This window comes from Argopecten irradians, chromosome 12, assembly GCF_041381155.1.
Source record: "Argopecten irradians isolate NY chromosome 12, Ai_NY, whole genome shotgun sequence".
In the NCBI taxonomy this organism is placed as follows: Eukaryota; Metazoa; Mollusca; class Bivalvia; order Pectinida; family Pectinidae; genus Argopecten; species Argopecten irradians.
Genome location: NC_091145.1, coordinates 7,699,427 through 7,724,950, shown reverse-complemented (window position 1 = coordinate 7,724,950; position 25,524 = coordinate 7,699,427). Strand labels below are relative to the sequence as shown.

Genomic DNA, 25,524 nt, shown 5'->3' with positions numbered 1-25,524 from the left:
TGCTGGAGACTTCCGTGTGTCATTTATCAGTGATTAAAAATCATTTTATTTTCAGTAAGATCAGATGTCACATATTGATTATTGTTTTTCAAGTCTTATATCTCAAAGGAAAATTTAATACATAACGTCTCGGCATGTGGTACATGCAAGTAATATAGGTTTATCACATAGTTTTGTTGCGAAATGATAAACGTTAATGCGATTGAAAAGTAAGATAGGAGAAATGCAGTACACATTTAATGTAATGTTAAGACTCAAGGGTGTAACAATACAGCAAATTCAATAGAAACATTTTGAAGATATCAAGGTAAGATGTGGATATTTCATTACATAGAAAATCTTAATATTGTACTTCTTACTGTTATTTAATATCTTAAACGCGAGTTCAATTTTACCTCCATTGAAAAGTTTGAGTTTCTAATTTTACTTCAAGATAAAAATGATTAATTGCATCCCGAAAAATCTCATGTCATTATGCCCGATATGGACTAAAGTACTGATTGTGCATATACCAAAGATAAACGAAACTATTATATATAGTTTTTGTGTTAATTGGACATATATATATATATACATATACATAAAAATAAAACACAACTAAACGCCAATTTCCATTCAAATGATGAGTGTCGTTTATGCTAAGTCGTCGGTAGAGCATAAACAATGTCAGTAGGATTTCATTTTACAGTTGCCGGATTGTATTTTATATTAAGAAAGGCATATTTAAAAAAAAACCCAGTTTTTATTTGAAATTTCTGCAAGTATGCGACGGGAAACCTCTAAGGGGTACGCATCTACTCTAAGTCTCAGGACTAGGGTCATATATGTATCCGACAAATTTATTCTTATTTATACTTACAAAGAAAATATATTGTGACCAGAATTTAGAAAACAAATATATATGTATGAATGTGCAGGCAGGCTGTGAAGAGAATGGCTGAGATGGAGGTCTTATCAGAACCAGAAGAGGTCAAACTCAATAGGTAATATTTTGCGCACATCTAGAGGTTGTAGAAGTCCATCTGATACCCTCACCGTAAACCCTTTAATACCTTAATTGATATCCAGTTATTTTTATTGGACCTCATACAAATGCAACATTTTGTTTCATAGTGATTTTTCATCCATTTTCACCAACAATGTCGGTTAAAAACCTATGTACTTTCAATTTTAGAAAATCAATATCACATACTTTTAAAATTTTGTTTATAGTTTACGTGACCCGGTAATCGTAATACGGTACTTGGAAACTAAAAGAAAAAACTTTAGAGGAAATTAGCAACAACTAAAAGAAGGGTCAATAATTGGCCCATACTGCGATAGAGATATTTTAAAAAATAACCAAATTAAAGATTAGTTCGTATTACATCAGATATAGTCAGTATTACATGAGAATATCAAATTTAACCTCTCATAAATGTCAACAGTACATACATTCAATGAAAGTCGCACTTAATCGTATGTGACAAAGTCCCTCAAGCAAAGCCTATCGTCTATGGCCTGAAGTCTACCATAAATCCGTTATCCGCATACCAGGTTACCTTTCTATTCCTGATTAAAAAGCAGATAAAATATTTTGTGAAACGAACTATCAATTTAATACACTCTTCTGACATAGAGTTTTGGAAACGGGGGTCATACAATAGTTGGGAATTAGCAGTATTGAAATATACGTTGTATGGCAAATCCCAACCACATTATTGCATTATATACATTTTTCAAATTTACTATTTTTGGACAGTTACTTGTTCATAAGATGAGATTCCAAATTGGGAGATTGTTCTATACATGGGCTAGTCTGGTACTGCAAGTTGTATACTCGCATTGAAGATTTGGGTTCTTGTAAGAAATTTTGTAAGAATTGAATAAATTTTGAAATATAAATTTAAATATCTCAATAAAATTATGAACTTAGACTTTTGACTTACATATAACTATTATATACGTAGTCTACTACAGAGAAAGGTGTAGAACTGAAATAAACAAGAAGGTCAGGAGGAGATAACTCATATTCATTTCCCCACCCGCAGTTTTGAAATATCTACCAAAAAATATCCAAAACTGAGTATTTTAGCAAAGAAAAGTTCCAGATCTGGTTCAATACTATGAGGGTATAACTAGGTTAACAAAACAACATAATAGTAAATGATTATAACATATTATGTCATAATATATCTGATGAAACACAGAGATATTGATGAAATGTGGCCAAAAACTAACCCCAAAAATGTTTAATTTGCCCTTATTACAAATTAATACCAATTGATGTAAAAAGAAAATGATTAACATCTGAAGAACTCCAAGAACATATAAGACATACCTATTACAAGAGAAGTGATTTTGAAAAATAGAGTAAAACTTATCTCACACTGACATATTTATGTAAACTAGGCAATTACATGATCTGGCTATGAAGATTCAAAATTCATCTCTAAATCTACACCATCTGACTGTTAAATGAGTCTCTGATCAGAGACCTGTACAGATGGTGTAAGGGAGACAACTGGAAGTCCATCACTGCGATGTAATATTAAATCACTGATTATTGAATCAAAGAAGAAGGAAAGACAAATTACACTCACCCATTAATACTCAGGTCATTTATGGAAAGGCATATTTGTCTGGTATTTTCATGAAATGAGTTAACTCCCTTTGACGGCGTTTCAATCTTGAAACGCCCAAAACCAAAAAAGTTACAATTGAAATATATTCAGATAATAAATGAATAGTTGAAAGTAGCTATTAAATAAATAAATATAAAAACAGAAAGATTGAGCTTTATCAAGATTGATTAGGTTTTGATTATCATGGTCATTAAGGATGTCTAAATTATTTGTGGGAATCCAGAGTACCCTCATGAAAACCACAGACCAACAATATGAATCTATTACCAATTCCTGACCGGTCTCAAACAATACATATTGGATTAAAAGACTATACTGGGTATCATACAGACTAAAACAACACTGCCAAAGTGACAAATATATGTTAGATACAGATGAAATAAATATTATTATGAGAAATAAGTAAATACAGGGAAAATAATGGATTATATCTACTATTAGGTTAGAATAATCCGTAATGATAGTGTATCCAGCATATTTAGAGAAATTTACTAAACTTCTTTGAAATACACATCCTGCTACTGTGAGCAGACTATTCCCCCCTCCCCTCTGTCAGGATCTCTAGCCCTTGTGTCATACTGCCTCAATCCCTGTGTCATATTTGTGACAAGTTTTAACAAGGTGTAAGGACGCTGAATTGTGTAAAACGTCACATCCGGCTGTCTTCCTATAGAGACTACAGAACCAAATGATTTTCAATAAACAAAGATGTTAACGTTCGCCACTGTACATGTTACTGTCGACGCGGGATTACTTCGAAAGGCACTGCTGCATTACTTCCTCGATATGTGGATGAACTAGTTACCTGTGCATCTATACACACGAGTGTGGTTAATTTATTCTGGGAATGCAGCGCTTGTTTTCATTGGTCGACGCATTTCTATAAACACGCCCATTTCCTCAAAAAATAAGCTTCAGAAAAAACGTGCGTTCGAACTATCCGAATTGAAATCTGTATTTAAAAATCAGTCTCAGTACCGATACATATCTGACATACGCGACGTAAAGCAGAAAATTTGTAGGAAAAGCACACATTTTGCTGATTTACCTGAAAGACGAATTCTCTATTATCGTGAGCATTTATTTGTAACAGAAGCCATGCGTGTAGTCAAAGCCCCAAAACAGCACCGCTGATCGAGGCCTAGAATCTACAACGACGTCCGTAATTATTTACCGGCAGAAAACCACAGAAAATCTAGTTAAGTATTAGTTCTTTGTTATATTTCGTAACTAAACATGTTTTTTAATTATAAATAGAGTCGGTTGCTTTTACGAAACTGCTGCTGAAAATGTTTACATTCTGTTCGTAAAATTAGGTCACAATCGAACTGTCAGATTGTCTACCCCCCGATCGCAGATTGGTTACGTCTACAGATACAGATTTAAACTGACGAAAAGTATGTATCGTTTACGGTTACATTGTTAAAATATTACCAACAAGTGGATTGTTTTGGCTGGAGCTGAATATCCAGCGTTCTCGCTGACATGACACCGCGTAACTGGCTTGCCCAAACCAGCGTACGACACATGTTTACAATATGTACGTTGTTGGGGTGCTGTTTTGTGCACAATATTTCAGCGCAAATAATTGTATTTATTACTTTATTTTCTGTTGTAAAAGTCATTATAATGCTCATTTATTCAGTCTTTAATGCAAAAATCTTTGTGGCAATAATCAAAATACCATTTATGAGGATCCCATTGTGCCGATTTGCCGACAATAATCTTAATTTTACTTTGATCATTTGTTCGAACTGTCATAAACTAAAGATTGTTTTTCCTAAAAAAATGTGTGTTTGAACTCTCCGTCGATTCAAATTAACCGGGGCATTACTATACAGTAAGTATGTAAAGTTAATTAAAATATCGAGTTGTTTGTTCTACACCGAAACTGAGAGGCCATGTACTACGCAGTCACATCTCGGTGGTACAGTGTACGTGCTGTCAGTGTTGTTTATGGGGCGGGGCTTATGAAGTCAGACTCGACCAATCGCCACGCGCATGCTATCCCATTCAATGTATGCCTCTAGTGATCAAAGGAACTACCTCCGTCTGTCTGGTTACTACTTCACCTGTGCCTTTCGAAGTAATCCCGCGTCGACAGTAAATGAAGTTTCAAGTCCGATCATTAATCGCTCATTTTGAAGAGGTCATTTCACACAACTGTTGTGGTGTGAAAATTGGTAAAGAAGTACCGGTAAACGTTTATGTGTTGTGGGTCATCTTTCGTTGAATTCCGCACTAAATTTTCATAAAATTCCTATCTTGATTTTCCCTACTGTCAAAAACAGACTTAAAAGAAATATCTTTACATATTTAACATCTGCATATATTGCTGTATCCACATATTAATGATTTCAAACTAATGTACCATTAATGCCTAATCAGCAAGCTCCAAAACTTTCACCTCTCTATGAAACCTTGTGCCCAAAAGGTGATTTCCAGAAAATTAGTTTTTCTTGATTATACGGTACCTGATATGGCTTCAATCTCCTTTAATCAACGAGGTTTAATGTAAGGAGCATAAATGGTATGGCAAAGTCGTTAAAATATTCTTTTTGCAAAGATCTTTGTAAATAATGCATAAATATAAATAACGATGTCATCATTACTTGTATATGTAAACATTTACCTAAATGATACCTGATAAACTTGATGTTATTAGGTCATCAACAAATGTGACATTCAACCCAGACTATGAATGCGTGTCTAATGAGACATCAACCGAGGGACGAAAACCAACAAACAACATGTAAGTATCCGGTACGTGGTTGTGTTGAATATTTAGATGAATTCGATATTTTTCAAATGATCTGTGCTGTCAAAATGATCATTTCATATTATGTAAGGAGGGGTACGAAAAATGTAGAAAACCTTATATGTCATATATCAGACCAAAGAATGATATTCTACATCGTTTTAGCAGTGCAGCGAATTCAATAGCATGATTTTTAAAATGTCAAAGTATTTAATATCTTAAACGCGCGTTGTTAAGATTAAAAAATTGACCCAAAAGACCAATCATTTAATATTTCAATTAATGACTGCCAGGCTATCCAGAAAGAAAATATTTCATAGTTTTTTTTGGATTAGACTTTAAAGGTTAATTGATACGTTCCACATAACGAAACGCATAGGTTTTTTTCTGTTTTTATTTGATCTTCTATTTGGAATATTATGTATTGTAATTTCTAATAAGTACACATTTACTGTTCACCTCTGGACTAGGCACACAAACATATGCATCAGTAAGTCGGATATATTCCTATTGATACTTGCAAAGAAATTATGCATATGTCCGGAAGTTGGGTAACACATATGTATGTATGAATGTGCAGGCAGATTGTGAAGCGAATGGATGAGTTGGAGGTTTTAACAGAACCAGAAGAGGACAGACTCAATCGGTAATATTCTGCGCACTTTCAATAATGTAGAATTTACAGTCCCTTCTGAATTCCCCGCGGTAAACCTTGTAACCTCTTAACTCCAAATATGTTTTTCTTGGAACTCACAAATATTGTCTCAAAGTGAGTTTTCAATCTTTTGCATCAATGATTTTGTTCATCAAACCATATATATTTAGAATTTCCAGATCACGCCATTTCCCAATTCTATTTACCCTTAAAGTGACCCGATAACCTGATACGATATATATAAATGAATATAAAAACATTAACTTAAAGAAAGATCAATATTTTTTGCACACTACGATTTCATTACCATATAAAGGTACAAAAATTAAAATCAGTAGTGCTTTTCTTACATAGATTTTTAGGAATGGAGATAATACCATAGCTGAAAATTAGAAGTATAGAAATATATGCTTTATGACAAAGACTCAAAATATATTTGCAAGTTACTTTAAATTGACGGGGACTTATGTTAAGAACGTAAATGTTATTGCATAGTCGTTAAATGTAATTTTGAAAGTTTGTTCAAACTAAATGCTACCTGATAAACTTGATGGTATTAGGTCATCAACAAATGTGACATTCAACCCAGACTATGAATGCGTGTCTAATGAGACATCAACCGAGGGACGAAAACCAACAAACAACATGTAAGTATCCGGTACGTGGGTGTGTTGAATATTTAGATGAATTCGATATTTTTCAAAGAATTATTGTTGTCAAACTGATAATTTCATTTTATGCTAGGTGGGGTGCGAAAATGTAGAAAACCTTATAGGTAACAATTGTATACATAGTTTTAGCAGTACAGCGAATTCAATAGCAAGATTTGAAAATATCAATGTATTTAATATCTTAAACGCGAGTTCAATTTTCTATCATGCTTCTATGTAATGAAAAACGCTGATACTTTTAAAATCATACTAATTTCAATCGATGACTGCCAGGCTATCCAAGATGATAATATATTTTATATAGATGTTCAGATTAGACTTTAAAGGTTAATTGATGCGTTCCACATGATGAAATGCATATCTTTTATCTGGTTTTATTTTAACTTCTTTCTGGAATGCTGTGTATTGTAAACTTCTAATGAGTACACATTTACTGTTCACCTCTGAACTAGGCACACATACATACGTATATATGTATGAGTCAGTTGGATGTATTTCTATTGATACTTGCAAAGAAATTCTACATATGTCCCGAATTTAGGTAACACATATGTATATATGTATGAATGTGCAGGAAGATTGAGAAGCGAACGGATGGGTTGGAGGTTTTAACAGAACCAGAAGGGGACAAACTCAATTGGTAATATTCTGCGCACCTTTGGAGATTGTAGAATTTACAGTCCCATCTTATTTTCCACGCGATAAACCCTGTAACCCTTTAACTCCAAATCATATTTCTTGGAACTCACGCCAATTTTGTCTAAAAGTGAGTTTTCACCCTTTCGCATCAATAGTTTTATTCATCAACCCAAATATATTTAGAATTTCCAGATCACGCCATTTCCCAATTCTGTTTACCCTTAAAGTGACCCGATAACCTGATACGATACGTGAAAATGAATATAAAAACAGAACTAAAAGAAAGATCAATATTCTTTACATACTACGATTTCATTACCATATAAAGATACAAAAATAAAAATCAGTAGTGCTTTTCTGACATAGATTTTTAGGAATGGATATCATACCAGAGCTGAAAATTAGAAGTATAGAAATATATGCTGTATGACAAAGACTCAAAATATATTTGCAAGTTACTTTAAATTGACGGAGACTTATGTTAGGAACGTAAATGTTATTGCATAGTCGTTAAATGTAATTTTTAAAAGTTTGTTTAAACTAAATGCTACCTGATAAACTTGATGTTATCAGGTCATCAACAAGTGTGACATTCAACCCAGACTATGAATGCATGTCTAATGAGACATCAACCGAGGGACGAAAACCAACAAACAACATGTAAGTATCCGGTACGTGGGTGTGTTGAATATTTAGATGAATTCGATATTTTTCAAAGAATTATTGTTGTCAAACTGATAATTTCATTTTATGCTAGGTGGGGTGCGAAAATGTAGAAAACCTTATAGGTAACAATTGTATACATAGTTTTAGCAGTACAGCGAATTCAATAGCAAGATTTGAAAATATCAATGTATTTAATATCTTAAACGCGAGTTCAATTTTCTATCATGCTTCTATGTAATGAAAAACGCTGATACTTTTAAAATCATACTAATTTCAATCGATGACTGCCAGGCTATCCAAGATGATAATATATTTTATAGATGTTCAGATTAGACTTTAAAGGTTAATTGATGCGTTCCACATGATGAAATGCATATCTTTTATCTGGTTTTATTTTAACTTCTTTCTGGAATGCTGTGTATTGTAAACTTCTAATGAGTACACATTTACTGTTCACCTCTGAACTAGGCACACATACATACGTATATATGTATGAGTCAGTTGGATGTATTTCTATTGATACTTGCAAAGAAATTCTACATATGTCCCGAATTTAGGTAACACATATGTATATATGTATGAATGTGCAGGAAGATTGAGAAGCGAACGGATGGGTTGGAGGTTTTAACAGAACCAGAAGGGGACAAACTCAATTGGTAATATTCTGCGCACCTTTGGAGATTGTAGAATTTACAGTCCCATCTTATTTTCCACGCGATAAACCCTGTAACCCTTTAACTCCAAATCATATTTCTTGGAACTCACGCCAATTTTGTCTAAAAGTGAGTTTTCACCCTTTCGCATCAATAGTTTTATTCATCAACCCAAATATATTTAGAATTTCCAGATCACGCCATTTCCCAATTCTGTTTACCCTTAAAGTGACCCGATAACCTGATACGATACGTGAAAATGAATATAAAAACAGAACTTAAAGAAAGATCAATATTCTTTACATACTACGATTTCATTACCATATAAAGATACAAAAATAAAAATCAGTAGTGCTTTTCTGACATAGATTTTTAGAAATGGATATCATACCAGAGCTGAAAATTAGAAGTATAGAAATATATGCTGTATGACAAAGACTCAAAATATATTTGCAAGTTACTTTAAATTGACGGGGACTTATGTTAGGAACGTAAATGTTATTGCACAGTCGTTAAATGTAATTTTTAAAAGTTTGTTTAAACTAAATGCTACCTGATAAACTTGATGGTATTAGGTCATCAACAAATGTGACATTCAACCCAGACTATGAATGCGTGTCTAATGAGACATCAACCGAGGGACGAAAACCAACAAACAACATGTAAGTATCCGGTACGTGGGTGTGTTGAATATTTAGATGAATTCGATATTTTTCAAAGAATTATTGTTGTCAAACTGATAATTTCATTTTATGCTAGGTGGGGTGCGAAAATGTAGAAAACCTTATAGGTAACAATTGTATACATAGTTTTAGCAGTACAGCGAATTCAATAGCAAGATTTGAAAATATCAATGTATTTAATATCTTAAACGCGAGTTCAATTTTCTATCATGCTTCTATGTAATGAAAAACGCTGATACTTTTAAAATCATACTAATTTCAATCGATGACTGCCAGGCTATCCAAGATGATAATATATTTTATAGATGTTCAGATTAGACTTTAAAGGTTAATTGATGCGTTCCACATGATGAAATGCATATCTTTTATCTGGTTTTATTTTAACTTCTTTCTGGAATGCTGTGTATTGTAAACTTCTAATGAGTACACATTTACTGTTCACCTCTGAACTAGGCACACATACATACGTATATATGTATGAGTCAGTTGGATGTATTTCTATTGATACTTGCAAAGAAATTCTACATATGTCCCGAATTTAGGTAACACATATGTATATATGTATGAATGTGCAGGAAGATTGAGAAGCGAACGGATGGGTTGGAGGTTTTAACAGAACCAGAAGGGGACAAACTCAATTGGTAATATTCTGCGCACCTTTGGAGATTGTAGAATTTACAGTCCCATCTTATTTTCCACGCGATAAACCCTGTAACCCTTTAACTCCAAATCATATTTCTTGGAACTCACGCCAATTTTGTCTAAAAGTGAGTTTTCACCCTTTCGCATCAATAGTTTTATTCATCAACCCAAATATATTTAGAATTTCCAGATCACGCCATTTCCCAATTCTATTTACCCTTAAAGTGACCCGATAACCTGATACGATATATATAAATGAATATAAAAACATTAACTTAAAGAAAGATCAATATTTTTTGCACACTACGATTTCATTACCATATAAAGGTACAAAAATTAAAATCAGTAGTGCTTTTCTTACATAGATTTTTAGGAATGGAGATAATACCATAGCTGAAAATTAGAAGTATAGAAATATATGCTTTATGACAAAGACTCAAAATATATTTGCAAGTTACTTTAAATTGACGGGGACTTATGTTAAGAACGTAAATGTTATTGCATAGTCGTTAAATGTAATTTTGAAAGTTTGTTCAAACTAAATGCTACCTGATAAACTTGATGGTATTAGGTCATCAACAAATGTGACATTCAACCCAGACTATGAATGCGTGTCTAATGAGACATCAACCGAGGGACGAAAACCAACAAACAACATGTAAGTATCCGGTACGTGGGTGTGTTGAATATTTAGATGAATTCGATATTTTTCAAAGAATTATTGTTGTCAAACTGATAATTTCATTTTATGCTAGGTGGGGTGCGAAAATGTAGAAAACCTTATAGGTAACAATTGTATACATAGTTTTAGCAGTACAGCGAATTCAATAGCAAGATTTGAAAATATCAATGTATTTAATATCTTAAACGCGAGTTCAATTTTCTATCATGCTTCTATGTAATGAAAAACGCTGATACTTTTAAAATCATACTAATTTCAATCGATGACTGCCAGGCTATCCAAGATGATAATATATTTTATAGATGTTCAGATTAGACTTTAAAGGTTAATTGATGCGTTCCACATGATGAAATGCATATCTTTTATCTGGTTTTATTTTAACTTCTTTCTGGAATGCTGTGTATTGTAAACTTCTAATGAGTACACATTTACTGTTCACCTCTGAACTAGGCACACATACATACGTATATATGTATGAGTCAGTTGGATGTATTTCTATTGATACTTGCAAAGAAATTCTACATATGTCCCGAATTTAGGTAACACATATGTATATATGTATGAATGTGCAGGAAGATTGAGAAGCGAACGGATGGGTTGGAGGTTTTAACAGAACCAGAAGGGGACAAACTCAATTGGTAATATTCTGCGCACCTTTGGAGATTGTAGAATTTACAGTCCCATCTTATTTTCCACGCGATAAACCCTTTAACCCTTTAACTCCAAATCATATTTCTTGGAACTCACGCCAATTTTGTCTAAAAGTGAGTTTTCACCCTTTTGCATCAATAGTTTTATTCATCAACCCAAATATATTTAGAATTTCCAGATCACGCCATTTCCCAATTCTGTTTACCCTTAAAGTGACCCGATAACCTGATACGATATATATAAATGAATATAAAAAACATTAACTTAAAGAAAGATCAATATTTTTTGCACACTACGATTTCATTACCATATAAAGATACAAAAATAAAAATCAGTAGTGCTTTTCTGACATAGATTTTTAGGAATGGATATCATACCAGAGCTGAAAATTAGAAGTATAGAAATATATGCTGTATGACAAAGACTCAAAATATATTTGCAAGTTACTTTAAATTGACGGAGACTTATGTTAGGAACGTAAATGTTATTGCATAGTCGTTAAATGTAATTTTTAAAAGTTTGTTTAAACTAAATGCTACCTGATAAACTTGATGTTATCAGGTCATCAACAAGTGTGACATTCAACCCAGACTATGAATGCATGTCTAAGGAGACATCAACCGAGGGACGAAAACCAACAAACAACATGTAGGTATCCGGTACGTGGGTGTGTTGAATATTTAGATGAATTCGATATTTTTCAAAGAATTATTGTTGATAAACTGATAATTTCATTTTATGCAAGGTGGGGTACGAAAATGTAGAAAACCGTATATGTTACCATTGTATACATCGTTTTAGCAGTACAGCGAATTAATGAGTTTGACAGCTGCCTCAGATCGAGCCTCCGAGATTGGGCAGACGACATTGTTACCTGGCTTGGTAAAACACCATATTTTAGCATTGTCACGACAAAATGTGACATAACATATCAACAATGTACAAATACTTCACATCTCCTGTTACATCGCCATCACATTAGTTGTACATTTAAATGCGATAATTTGATTTGGAATATTTGCGTCACAAATCGTCTTGGCAGGTGTTACGTTAGGCTACAGAAGCCCGAAATACTCTGGCCCTGACACTACTCCAACCATGTTAGAGGTGTAGCACGACGAGATAATTTTGATCATTACGTCGTGTCGATATTGCCCATCAGAAGGTTCTCAATATCGACGTCTTTTTAAGAGTCTAATGTTATTGGATTAGCCCTGACACCAGACATCTATCTGTACATGTCATAATGAGACACAAAGGTACAAGAAGTCATAACAAAAAAATCTACAAAAGAAAATTTCGTCTCAATTCAGCAAGAAATGTTTTCAGTAACAGGATAGTGGAGTCCTGGAATTCTCTCCCTGTTGATGTGGTCAATGCTGAGAACCTGAACATTTTCTAAAATAGAATAAACAAACATTTTTTTGAAGATCGGAATGATTTAAACTTTGAAAAAAATATATCTTGGGTTGATATACATGTACATCCGTAGGAGGGATTGATGATTTTCTTCTATATATTTTTCTCCTACATTTACATGTAAGTAAAAGCAGTCAAAATGAGCATTTTATCATATCATCATTGATAGTGTAAAGCCAATTTGTTATATTAATTATACATACACTTTATTTTGAATAACTGGGTGAGGTAATAATTACAAATATTTTCTTGCTTTTACCAGTTTAAAACCAATTCAGATGCATTGTATATGGTATTTTGATATCTTGGCCCATAGTTGAGTCAGGCCACAACAATGAGTGTGGTATACATTTTTATATATATATATATTTTAAAATTTTGATGTCATTCACTGTAATGATGGACATACAAGTCTTTTAGTCTATGAAAAAATAACCTCAAATTTCTAACAAATAGAAATGATCATGGGTGTTACATGGTTACTATAGGGCAATTTTATGTAAGGATATGCCAGGTTTGTTGGTGGAGGAAAGCTACCGACCAGTGGCAAGTAAAGTGTATCCTCTGTCATTAGTTTTTTTCCGTATTTTATGATATAACTTTATAAACTGCACGAATAAACTATAATTCATTTTCTTTCTTTTTTTCCAATAGAAATTCTAATCACGGCCAGCATTTGATAGCTTGCGACATTGACGACCACAAGATTATTGCAGTGAAGTTGCAAACATGTAAGTTGAAAACCTAAAATACATGTAAATCATACAAGGAACTCTTCTTGGAAGAATACATGTATAGAAAAGGTTGATTTGGTCATGTGACCGTCATGGCATTGACACTTATAGATAGATAATACAAATGTCCGAGTAAAGGTCATTTTCGGTAATATTTACCAGATAACGGAACAAAGATAAACTGGTTTTTTTTGCCTAATATATCTTAAGCAAACAAAAAGCCTAATGATAAAGGCAGGTTTAGCTGATTAGAGCAGAAAACTATCATTTTTGTAGACTATAGTGTGTATCGGCAAGAGGAAAGAACCTCGTGTTTTGCAATTTCAAACAGATCAACGCTTCAAAGAAAATGTTCTGATGACCAACTCTTTCTACAAGAAAAAAGGGTTGATCTTTCCAATACCAGCATAAAAATAAGTGTCACTGAAGTGTGTCCCGTTCCAACATTTGATATTTTTCAACATTTCTTGCTAAAAGTTCGAATGACTTCAACTTCAATGAAATGTGAAAATCACAAAAAATCATTGCTTAATGATAATACGACACCTGTACAACGAGACGAAAACCTCATCAAACCAAGTAATCAATTTCACTGGTGCTTGTTTTGTGGTGGTATATTTTAATCATTTTGATCAAGAAAATCCATGATAATCTATTACATGAAATATAATAGTGTTAATTAACAATAAAAGATGAATACGTTTTGTTCCTATTTTAAGACATCAGTGTGCACTCCAATATGTAAACACTAAACGGATCCGGATTAGAGCCAGTGACATCAATTTGTAAGTGATGGACTGTTTGAACATTTGGTTTGGATTTATATATGGAAATACTTTAAGGTTTATATTAGAAATATACAAAACCATACATATATCTTTCGGAAGATAGATACTTAATTGCTCTGTAGAACTGAATGTCAGGTTTTTTTTAAAAGTTAAAGGTGACAGCTATAATTTTCAAACTATAGGCCACAGAGACTGTTTTGTGAAATTGTTTTTCTTGTCTTTGAATTATAATTGGATCCAGCAATTCCACTGAATTGCCATTGAATCGTATTAATTGTTTTTTTTTCTTATCAATAATAAGGCTTACTGCTGTTTGAATTGTAGTGGTATGTGATTATTCGTTTCTATACAGAAAGTACGTATTAATCACTGCCTGAAACAGATAAGTGTTGAGTAACAATAACTATAATGGTAAATGACAAATTGGTCTTTTGTTATTCTAAGATATCCGTACGCAGCCAAAGATGCAAACACAATCCGGATCAGGGTCAATGACAGCAAATGGTAAGCGATGAGCTGATTGAATTATTCGGTTAAGATTTATGTATCCTTTTCACATCGTGCGCATTTCAAACTTAACTCAATTTTGATAGGTCCGAATTGATACATCATTGTAGTAAATGTCTTAATGTTATTTTGTTATTAATAACTGTTTTTGGTGAGTTTGTTTGATTAACGTATCGTCCTATTTGTGACGTCAGTGATTGAGTCTATCTTGGCAGGTTATATAGTCATATCCAACTGTTTTTAAACCCACCTTAGTCTATAAGGGCGTAGGAACAGGGGCGTATCGAAAATACTCATAAATAAACTTGGTCCGTCAAATGGACCTTGTTTAGCATCCTAGATAGACCTAATATCATTTACGAATTACGAACTATACTTCTTTTTAAAATCCATTGATCAGTATTGATAAGGTACACATAAAAGAACGACTAAAACTGGTCAAATTGGTTTTAATGTTGAGGTTTCAAATTTGATATACAAGTTCCCCTAGGCACTAATATTAGCTGTCTGTTTTCTGTAAATGATAATGAAAAAATGGCTGCCGGACGCCCATGATTGTTTTTATATTAGAAATAAGTGAAATCATTTCTCATATTTTATTGTATCTTTTATACCATATCGTAGATATCTGTTTTCGGAGATAGATACTCGATTGCACTGTAGGACTGACTAGTAGGCTTTTAAAAGTTAAAGGTGACAACTATAATTTTCAAACTATAGGCACAGAGACTGTTTTGTGAGTTGGTGTTTTTGTCTTATTGTCTTTGAAATATAACTGGATCAAATAATACCACTGAATTGCCATTGAATCGTATTGATTGTTTTTTTCCTTATCATTAATAAGGCTTACTGGTGTTTGAATTGTGGTGATGTGATTATTCGTTTCTATACAGAAAGTACGTATTAACCTTTGCCTGAAACAGATAAGTTTTGGGTAAGAATGACTCTGAGGATAATTGACAAATTTGTGAATTTGTCTTTTTGTTATTTTAAGATACCCTTTCACAGCCAAAGGTGCAAACACAAACCGGCACCGGATCAGGTTCAGCGACAGGAAATGGTAAGCGATGAGCTGATTGAATTATTCGGTTAGGATGTATGTATCCTTTTCCGTTCATATGCATTGTAAAATTGTTTTTCTTGTCTTATGGTCTTTGAATTATAATTGGATCCAATAATTCCACTGAATTGCCATTGAATCGTATTGATTGTTTTTTTTCTTATCATTAATAAGGCTTACTGGTGTTTGAATTATGGTGGTATGATTATTCGTTTCTATACAGAAAGTACGTATCAATCATTGCCTGAAACAGATAAGTGTTGAGTAACAATAACTCTAATGGTTAATGACAAATTGTCTTTTTGTTATTTTAAGATACCCGTACACAGCCAAAGGTGCAAACACAATCCGAATCCAGATCAGGGTCAACGACAGCAAATGGTAAGCGATGAGCTGATTGAATTATTCGGTTAAGATTTATGTATTCGTTTCTCACCTTACACATTTCAAAATTAACATAATTTTGATGGGTTCGGTTTGATACATCATTATAGTAAATGATTTAATGTTAGTTTGTTATTAATAACTGTTTTGGTGAGTTTGTTTGATTTACGTATCGTCCTATTTGTGACGTCAGTGATTCAGTCTACCTTGGCACGTTATATAGTCATATCCAACTGTTTTTAAACCCACGTTAGTCTATAAGGGCGAAGGAACAGGGGCTGATCGATAATACTCATCAATTAACTTGGTGCCTCAAATGGACCATGTTTAGCATCATAGACAGACCTAATATCATTTACGAATTAGGAACTATATAATAGTTCTTTTTAAATCCCATTGATTAGTATTGACTAGGTACGCCTAAAAGAACCATTGAAAACTGATCAAATTGGTTTTAATGTTGAGGTTTCAAATTTGATATAAAAGTTCCCCTAGGCACTAATATTAGCAGTCTGTTTTCTGTCAATGATAATAAAAAATGGCTGACGGACACCCATGATTGTTTTTATATTAAAAAGAAGTAAAATAATTTCTTATATTTTATTGTATCTTTTTATACCATATCGTAGATATCGGTGTTCGAAGATAGATAATCGATTGCACTGTAGGACTGACTAGTAGGCTTTAAAAAGTTAAAGGTGACAATTATAATTTTCAAACTATAGGCCACAGAGACTGTTTTGTGAGTTGGTGTTCTTGTCTTATTGTCTTTGAATTATAATTGGATCAAATAATACCACTGAATTGCCATTGAATCGTATTGATTGTTTTTTTTCTTATCATTAATAAGGCTTACTGGTGTTTTAATTGTGGTGATGTGATTATTCGTTTCTATACAGAAAATACGTATTAACCTTTGCTGAGTAAGAATAACTATAAGGATAATTGACAAATTTGTGAATTTGTCTTTTTGTTATTTTAAGATACCCTTTCACAGCCAAAGGTGCAAACACAAACCGGCACCGGATCAGGTTCAGCGACAGCATATGGTAAGCGATGAGCTGATTGAATTATTCGGTTAGGATTTATGTATCCTTTTCCCATCATATGCATTGTAAAATTGTTTTTCTTGTGTTATGTTCTTTGAATTCTAGTTGGATCCAATAATTCCACTGAATTGCCATTGAATCATATTGATTGTTGTTGTTTTTCTCATCATTAATAAGGCGTACTGATGTTTGAATTGTGGTGGTATGGTTATTCGTTTCTATACAGAAAGTACGTATTAATCCTTGCCTGAAACAGATAATTGTTGAGTAACAATAACTGTAATGATAAATGATAATTTGTCTTTTTGTTATTTTAAGATACCCCTACGCAGCCAAAGGTGCAAACACAATCCGTATCCAGATCAGGGTCAACGACAGCCAATGGTAAGCGATGAGATGATTGAATTATTCGGTTAGGATTTATGTATTTTTTCCCATCATGCGCATGTCAAACTTAACTCAATTTTGATGGGTTCGAATTGATACATCATTGTAGTAAATGTCTTAATGTTATTTTGTTATTAATAACTATTTTTGGTGAGTTTGTTTGATTAACGTATCGTCCTATTTGTGACTCGATTGAGTGTATCTTGGCACGTTATATAGTCATATTAAACTGTTTTTAAACCCACCTTAGTCTATAAGGGCGTAGGAACAGGGGCTTATCAAAAATACTCATAAATAAACTTGGTCCGTCAAATGGACCTTGTTTAGCATCCTAGATAGACCTAATATCATTTACGAATTACGAACTATACTTCTTTTTAAATTCCATTGATCAGTATTGATGAGGTACACATAAAAGAACGACTAAAAACTGGTCAAATTGGTTATAATGTTGAGGTTTCAAATTTGATATACAAGTTCCCCTAGGTACTAATATTAGCTGTCTGTTTTCTGTATAGGATAAAAAAATGGCTGACGGACGCCCATGATTGTTTGTATATCAGAAATAAGTGAAATCATTTATCATATTTTATTGTATCTTTTATACCATATCGTAGATATCTGTTTTCGAAGATAGATACTCGATTGCACTTTAGTACTGACTAGTAGGCTTTTAAAAGTTAAAGGTGACAACTATAATTTTCAAACTATAGGCCAGAGACTGTTTTGTGAAATTGGTATTTTTGTCTTATGGTCTTTGAATTATAATTGAATCCAATAATTCCACTTAATTGCCATTGAATCGTATTGATTGTTTTTTTTCCTTATCATTAATTAGGCTTACTGGTGTTTGAATTGTGGTGATGTGATTATTCGTTTCTATACAGAAAGTACGTATTAATCAATGCCTGAAACAAATAAGTGTTGAGTAACAATAACTAATGATAAATGACAAATTTGTCTTTTTGTTATTTTAAGATACCCGTACACAGCCAAAGGTGCAAACACAAACCGGCACTGGATCAGGTTCAGCGGCAGCAAATGGTAAGCGATGAGCTGATTGAATTATTCTTTTAGGATTTATGTATCCTTTTTCCATCATCCGCATTGTAAAATTGTTTTTCTTGTCTTATGGTCTTTGAATTATAATTGGATCCAATAATTCCACTTAAATGCCATTGAATCGTATTGATTGTTTTTTTTCTTACCATTAATAAGGCTTACTGGTTTTTGATTTGTGGTGATGTGATTATTCGTTTCTATACAGAAAGTACGTATCAATCATTGCCTGAAACAGATAAGTGTTGAGTCACAATAACTATAATGGTAAATGACAAATGTGTCTTTTTGTTATTTTCAGATACCCGTACACATCCAAAGGTGCAAACACAATCCGTATCCAGATCAGGGTCAACGACAGCAAATGGTAAGCGATGAAATGATTGAATTATTCGGTTAAGATTTATGTATCCTTTTCACATCATTCGCATTTCAAACTTAACTCAATTTTGATGTATTCGAATTGATAAATCATTGTAGTAAATGTCTTAATGTTTGTTATTACTAATACCTATTTTGGTTAGTTTGTTTGATTAACGTATCGTCCAATTTGTGACAATGAGTCAGTCCGCCTTGAAAATAGAAGAGCTACTGTTTTATCTGGATTAAAAGCTATTCCCCAAGCGTTTGCCCACAAAGTGATTTTTCTAAGATCAGAATTTAAGATATTTGCAGATTCATGTCCGTCTCCCTCTATAAGTGTATATAATGATGAGTCATCAGCAAATAGTTTTACGTTAGAATTTAAATTTTCACTAATATCATTTATGTATAAAAGAAAGAGATAGGGACCTAACACTGAACCTTGTGTTACACCTGCCTGAATGGTTTTCCAAGAAGATCTGAATCCATCAACGACCACTCTCTGCATCCTATTACATACGTACGATGAAAACCTCTTAATCATGTATCCGCTAATACCATATTTTTTTTAATTTATATATAAGACCATCATGCCAAACGCGGTCAAATGCTTTACTAATATCACAGAAAAACCATTCTTACTTCTTTACCCTTATCCATATGTTTAACAATTGTATCATATATATTCAATAATTGAAAAGTAGTTGAATCTTTAGGTAAAAACCCAGATTGATTTTTGGAAATGATATTATTCTCTGAAAGAAAATTAAACATGTATTTGAAAACAATCTTTTCTAGTATTTTACTAAAAATAGAGGTTACAGAGATTGGTCGAAAATTTGATGGATCAGATCGTAGACCTTTGCCTTTATAAATTGGAGTGACATTGGAATGTTTCCATACATTTGGAAGAGTACCGGTAGAAATAGACTTGTTAAATATGATGTGTAGTGGTTTAATTAGCGAATTAGATACATTTTTAATAAATTTTGGGGGAATAGTATCCGGGCCAGCTGGTTTATTAACGTTGAGGAGATGTAACTGGTCTTTAATATCTTGTTCAGTGATATTAATATTAGAGAAGAGATGTTGAGGTTGGGGACAGTTAGGGGGTAAATCATCAGCATTCTTATTGGAGACAGATATAGAAGTAAAAGAATCGTTAAAAGATTCAGCTTTATCAATAGGATGTAATTTTAACTCCCCATTTATGACCAATGGGGCATCAGTTTCATTTTTTGATTTTAAATTCATAACTGATTTGGCGATACGCCACCATTTACCAGGAGGGATAGACTTATCAACTAAGGATGATTGGAGTTTACAAAGGTACTTTTCTTTTGCCTCTCGGATAGAAGAAATTACTTGGTTTCGAATGGTTCTAAACTTGTTCCAAGAGGCAGGGGTATTGGTTAATTTAGCTTTAGAATGCTGACGATTTCTCTGTCGTATTTTTACTCTAATGTCATTCGTCATCCAAATTTTATCATTAGGCCTAATAGTTACAATTTTTTTGGGAACATATTGGTCAATAGCTGAAAGAATTGTATCAGTGAGAATATCATTCATGTTATTAATATCACCTTGTAAACGTTCATTCCAATCGATAGAATTAAGAAAGTTGTAAGACTCATCATAGGCTGTGTTATTAAAGTATAAAAGAGTTTTTTTAAAAGCATGCTTCTTCAGAGATTTGAAATTGAGCTCTGTAGTAATTGGACAGTGATCACTACAGGACGGACTATGCACTAAGGTATTAGAAACAAGATTAGTATCATTAGTTATGATAACATCTATTAATTTTGAAGACAAAGAAGTAATTCTAGTGGGTTCCGAGACGGTATTTTCTAATCCATATTTTAATAGAATTCTATGAAAGTGAGAATTTGGATTGAGATTAATCATATCTTGATTTATATCGCCCATTAGTATAACGTCTCTTTGTAAATCAACTACATTGTTGAGATTATCGTCAAGAATATCCCAATAATTCACTAATGAGTTAGGGGGCCTATAGATACATCCAATTAAAATTGACTTGTTATTAGTAGATATTTCAGTCCAAATAAGTTCAAGATTGTTCGACTCAAGGTCCGGTCTGCGTTTGATATTAATGTTATTTTTAGCATAAATAAGCACACCACCCCCATTATTATCGCGATCTTTCCTAGACATATTGTCAAAATTTTCCAAGGAAATATTACAATCAGGTATAGAATCATGTAAATGTGTTTCAGATATACAGAGTATATCATAATCTGAGAATTCTGCTTCCAGAGTGTCAAGTTTATTACGTAAAGAGCAAATGTTGATGTGGCATAAAGATTTTCTAATAAAAGTTTTCTAACTGAGTATTGTATTGTGGACCGGGATTCGGGTGAATATCACCACAAATAGATAAAATTTGATATTTGAATAATTGGAAATTGATATTTTTGAAAAAGGACAGAAATACACCAGAGAACCAGTCTGATAAAAAGTCAATCACTGTTCCTACCCTATCTGAGCAATGTAATTTATCAACCATTGTCAAAAATCATCATAGTAAATAAGAGATGTAATTGTGGAGGAAGTAAAACACGAGTGATAATTACATAAACCTTAAGATATGGAGACTTATCTGTGATATATTTAAGGATTAGATAGTATGTATGACTGTTCATATTCTGAGATACATGTTGATAATTTGAAGCTAAATATTTTAAAAAAAAAGATATTAGAAAATAAATCATTAAGCAAAACGCTTCAAACTCTTCCGTTATTGACATTCTAAATCCATATTATTTTTTTTTATATTCTGCACACCTTATTTATATTCTGAACATAAGAGTAAATAATAGCATATTATTTAGCAAGTTATACCAATTACCTCCCTTGTTAGTGATAGAAAAGAAAATAATAATAAAAAAAAATGAAAAAATAAAAAAATAAACACCGAAAAACAATCGTGATATAATATGAAAATAGACACGAGTAAGAAAATGATTTGGAATAGTATTTGCCAACTACACAGTAGTCTTACTATTCAGTGTATGTATACATACAACGAGCCTTGAGAAAAGGGGTTAGGATGTAATGTACAATTGTTTTGTATGTTACAACTTCATCCATATTTCCATATAAAATACAACTACATTTTGTACATATATACTTATACAAAAACCAATGCACATTCCGGAATATGTGACCATATAGGGGTGTAAATTTGAGCCACGCCGATAATTTTAGTCCTATTCCGCTCGTGTTACTACTAAATTTACCTGTAAGAGTGCACGTGACTATACGATCTCATCGACATTGGCACACATAGGCTTACAAAATAATACAAAAACATCCACCGCATTTATGCGTACTCGCGCGCGTGTCCACATATGTATTCAGAGATGAAGATCGGAACACATGCGGAAAGTCATCAGTGAATAAACCTTTTTCAAACCGAACTACGCCTATACAGTCACATAATAATACATATTATGTTCATTATTTTGTATAAGTTTATATAAATACATGTGAAGGTGGACTTTTAAATGAATTAATAGATATTTATTCATAGTACAACGCACTCAAACATGTACATTTTGCATAAACACTAATTCAAACACTAGTGTACATCCCATATTATATTACCATATAAGGTTGTTAATCTGGTTATTAGTCCCATTTCGCATGTGTTACTAATAAATTTAGCTGTAGAGGTGCACGTGACTATTCGATATCATCGACATTGACACCCACAGGCCTACAAGAATACGACAAAAACATTCCCTGCATGTGTGTGTGCGCGCGCGTGTCCATAATATACGATCAGAACACATGCGGAAAGGGAATAAAACCATTTTCAATGTAAATTCTACTTACATCGCCACATAATATTCACTTCATATACATATATTCGTTATTTGCACAAGCATATATATATATACGTGTGTAGATGGGATTTTAAATGAAAAAAAAAAATATATATATATATATGTATATGACCAGATATTGTGGATTTTACTTAAAGTTATCTTCCACTTCATCATATTTATATGTATTATATTCTTCCCATCATGGGTATGGATATGTACTTTATTACAACATGTCTTTACCAACGAAGTCAGTAATAATTAGGATAAATCGCAGTGTTTACTGGATTACCAATATGCATACATTTCTTATTGAAATTAAACTTAATCAAAATTAATGTATTTTTTCAGAATTCGTTTTAGGAAATATTTTGTACAAATGTATATATTTCGGATCAAAGCATTTCAACAATAAAACGATTTCTATCATTTTTCAACTAATTATTGATGTTTTTATTGTCGTTTTTTTTATCATGTCAACAAAGGGGAATTCCTTCATGTACACTAGCTTGTATTTGGACCGTTCATGTACTGGCATTTCTCGTCTGGACTTCAGGAGCTCAGCTCGGCGTTTACTGACGGACGGGGGGACATCGGGGACTACACTGATGCCACTTCCACGGGGAAGTTTGTAGGCTGCCTAAAGTATTTCGTCACGGTCTAATAGACTGCTGAGTCGTATAATGATGTTATTCTTACCGTCCGATCCTCCAGGAAGTCGATGAACGGCCGTTAACAGTAATTGGTTAGCACTTTCGCGAGTATAACCAAGCGAGTCAACAAGAAATGTGCGAACGATCTTCTCCGTAGCTTGCGGTACTTCCTTGAGGGGTCCCGGTACCCCTCTAATGACTAGGTTCCACTTACGGGTCCACATATCAAGTTTTATCCTGCTATTTTCCTCTTCAGTTATTTTTTCTGTTAATTTTGATTCTAGATTAGGGAGAGTTTTTTCGTGTAGCTCACTGATAGCTGAGTTGGTGTTGTCGGCAAAGGTTTCCAAACATGAAACCGATTTGGTCAAGGCACCTATTTGGGTCTGTACCGATGAGACCTGTACATGTAATCGCGCAAAGCAGGCAGCGATGTCACTGAAGCCATTACATGTATACATGGATGACACATTGTTCGTATCCATCGTAGCATCGGTCACTGCAGCTCGGGTGTCATTAATATTAGTGTCCATGTTGACCCCGTATATAAATGAAATGTACAGTAGATATATATGACCGATATGAATCTAAAGTGTTACGTAGAATTGCTACGAGTCCCTGTGTAGTCACTGAGCACGTAGTGCACACACGGTTATAAGTTCAGGTACACGTACATGTATATCTATACGCGTACGTTCGTCAAGGTCACCAATAGAATGTGAGTTTAGGCCTTTAGAACATTTCTTTAACACATAAATTAGATCAAATATTGTCTAATATAATAACACCAATGTAGTTAATGACTTCAAATGAAAGGAAAAAACACCCGTCGTTATGTATCGTTTTGTAAATTATAAGCACTTTATAAATGAATGAAATCGTACATTAATGATCTGCTCTGGTGAAAAGTTAAAAAAAACATCTGATGACTAATATTGTCCCTGTCATAGATTTTTGGAAATATACACTCATACCAAAGTTATAAATGTAGTAAAAAATAATATGGTGGTGTGCTAGATTTTGAGCTATAATGAATCAAAGATAGCTATTTGGCGTAATTTGTGATTTACCGAAATTTCACTGTTTTGAACAGCAATATTTTGTGCAAATAAGTTGGCTGATAAATATGAATATTCGCAAAATGAGAAAACCAATGTTTTATGTAAGAAGAAAACTAATAATATCTCACACAGTCCAACTCATTATTTTTTATCTTGCTCAGAACAACCACGCTGTAAACGTTACCGCATAGCCCTAAATTTTGGAAGATGAAAATACACCTCATTTGAAAAAAAAATTGACAGATTCAACACTTCACAGAAAAAGTTTTGATCACTAACTTCTTCTTAAATTTTGCAGTTTAAAAGAAAACAAGTTACTGTTTCTAAAACCATCATGAACATAGAGGATCGGTGACTATCATTTTCATCTCAGTGAACTTAAAAAATAGATCCAAAAACCTAACTAATTTAGTACAGCTAAAAAATGTCTGCCCTTGCTAAGATAAAATATACACATTGATGTAAAAAAGAGGTGAAAAAATTTGTTTGAGGTTTTCACCTCTCTACAAAGTGTAAGAAATGCATGTTTTCGAAATGGCCGCCAAATTCTACAAAAATAAACGTCTACTTTTTTTTACACTATTTGATGTATGGCAACTTGCTACAAATGGAGAAAATTAGTTTTTGAAAAATCCCAGAAACTTCCTTGATTAACGTTTGAAACGGGACAACGAGACAGGATACCTCACCAGAGCAGATCCTTAAACGCATGTTATTTTGTTTCAAGTAGTCTGGAATTTATAGCATTAATGTAATTACTTTTTGTCATATTTCAAATTATTCCAATGAGTTTTTGAAGAAAACATTTCATAACAATTTAATTTTTCAGTTTTACATTTGAATTTAGTTTGATTATTTTCGCATTCAGGTTCGTAGCTACCGTGCAGA

At 32.9% G+C, this 25,524-nt stretch overlaps 1 protein-coding gene across 1 annotated transcript; it reads left to right on the top strand.

Moving 5' to 3' along the window:
* The first annotated feature begins 211 nt into the window (after positions 1-211).
* On the top strand, positions 212-19,089 carry LOC138336628 (mucin-21-like). Its single transcript, XM_069286151.1, has 21 exons — positions 212-307; positions 918-983; positions 5,290-5,376; positions 5,963-6,028; positions 6,598-6,684; positions 7,283-7,348; positions 7,921-8,007; positions 8,604-8,669; positions 9,242-9,328; positions 9,925-9,990; positions 10,563-10,649; positions 11,246-11,311; positions 11,886-11,972; positions 13,398-13,474; positions 14,710-14,769; positions 15,767-15,832; positions 16,148-16,213; positions 17,200-17,265; positions 17,584-17,649; positions 18,631-18,696; positions 19,013-19,089. Exons 2-21 carry the CDS (start codon positions 934-936, stop codon positions 19,087-19,089), a joined length of 1,446 nt encoding a protein of 481 aa, XP_069142252.1. The 5' UTR covers positions 212-307; positions 918-933.
* Positions 19,090-25,524: the final 6,435 nt, after the last annotated feature.

Bases quoted from the DNA above. Each gene is read 5' to 3' on its own strand.
- LOC138336628 (XM_069286151.1), top strand. From the start codon at position 934: ATGGCTGAGATGGAGGTCTTATCAGAACCAGAAGAGGTCAAACTCAAT. The intron at 11,973-13,397 runs GTAGGTATCCGG...TTTTTCCAATAG, and splicing joins CGAAAACCAACAAACAACAT to AAATTCTAATCACGGCCAGC. The intron at 15,833-16,147 runs GTAAGCGATGAG...TGTTATTTTAAG, and splicing joins AGGTTCAGCGACAGGAAATG to ATACCCGTACACAGCCAAAG.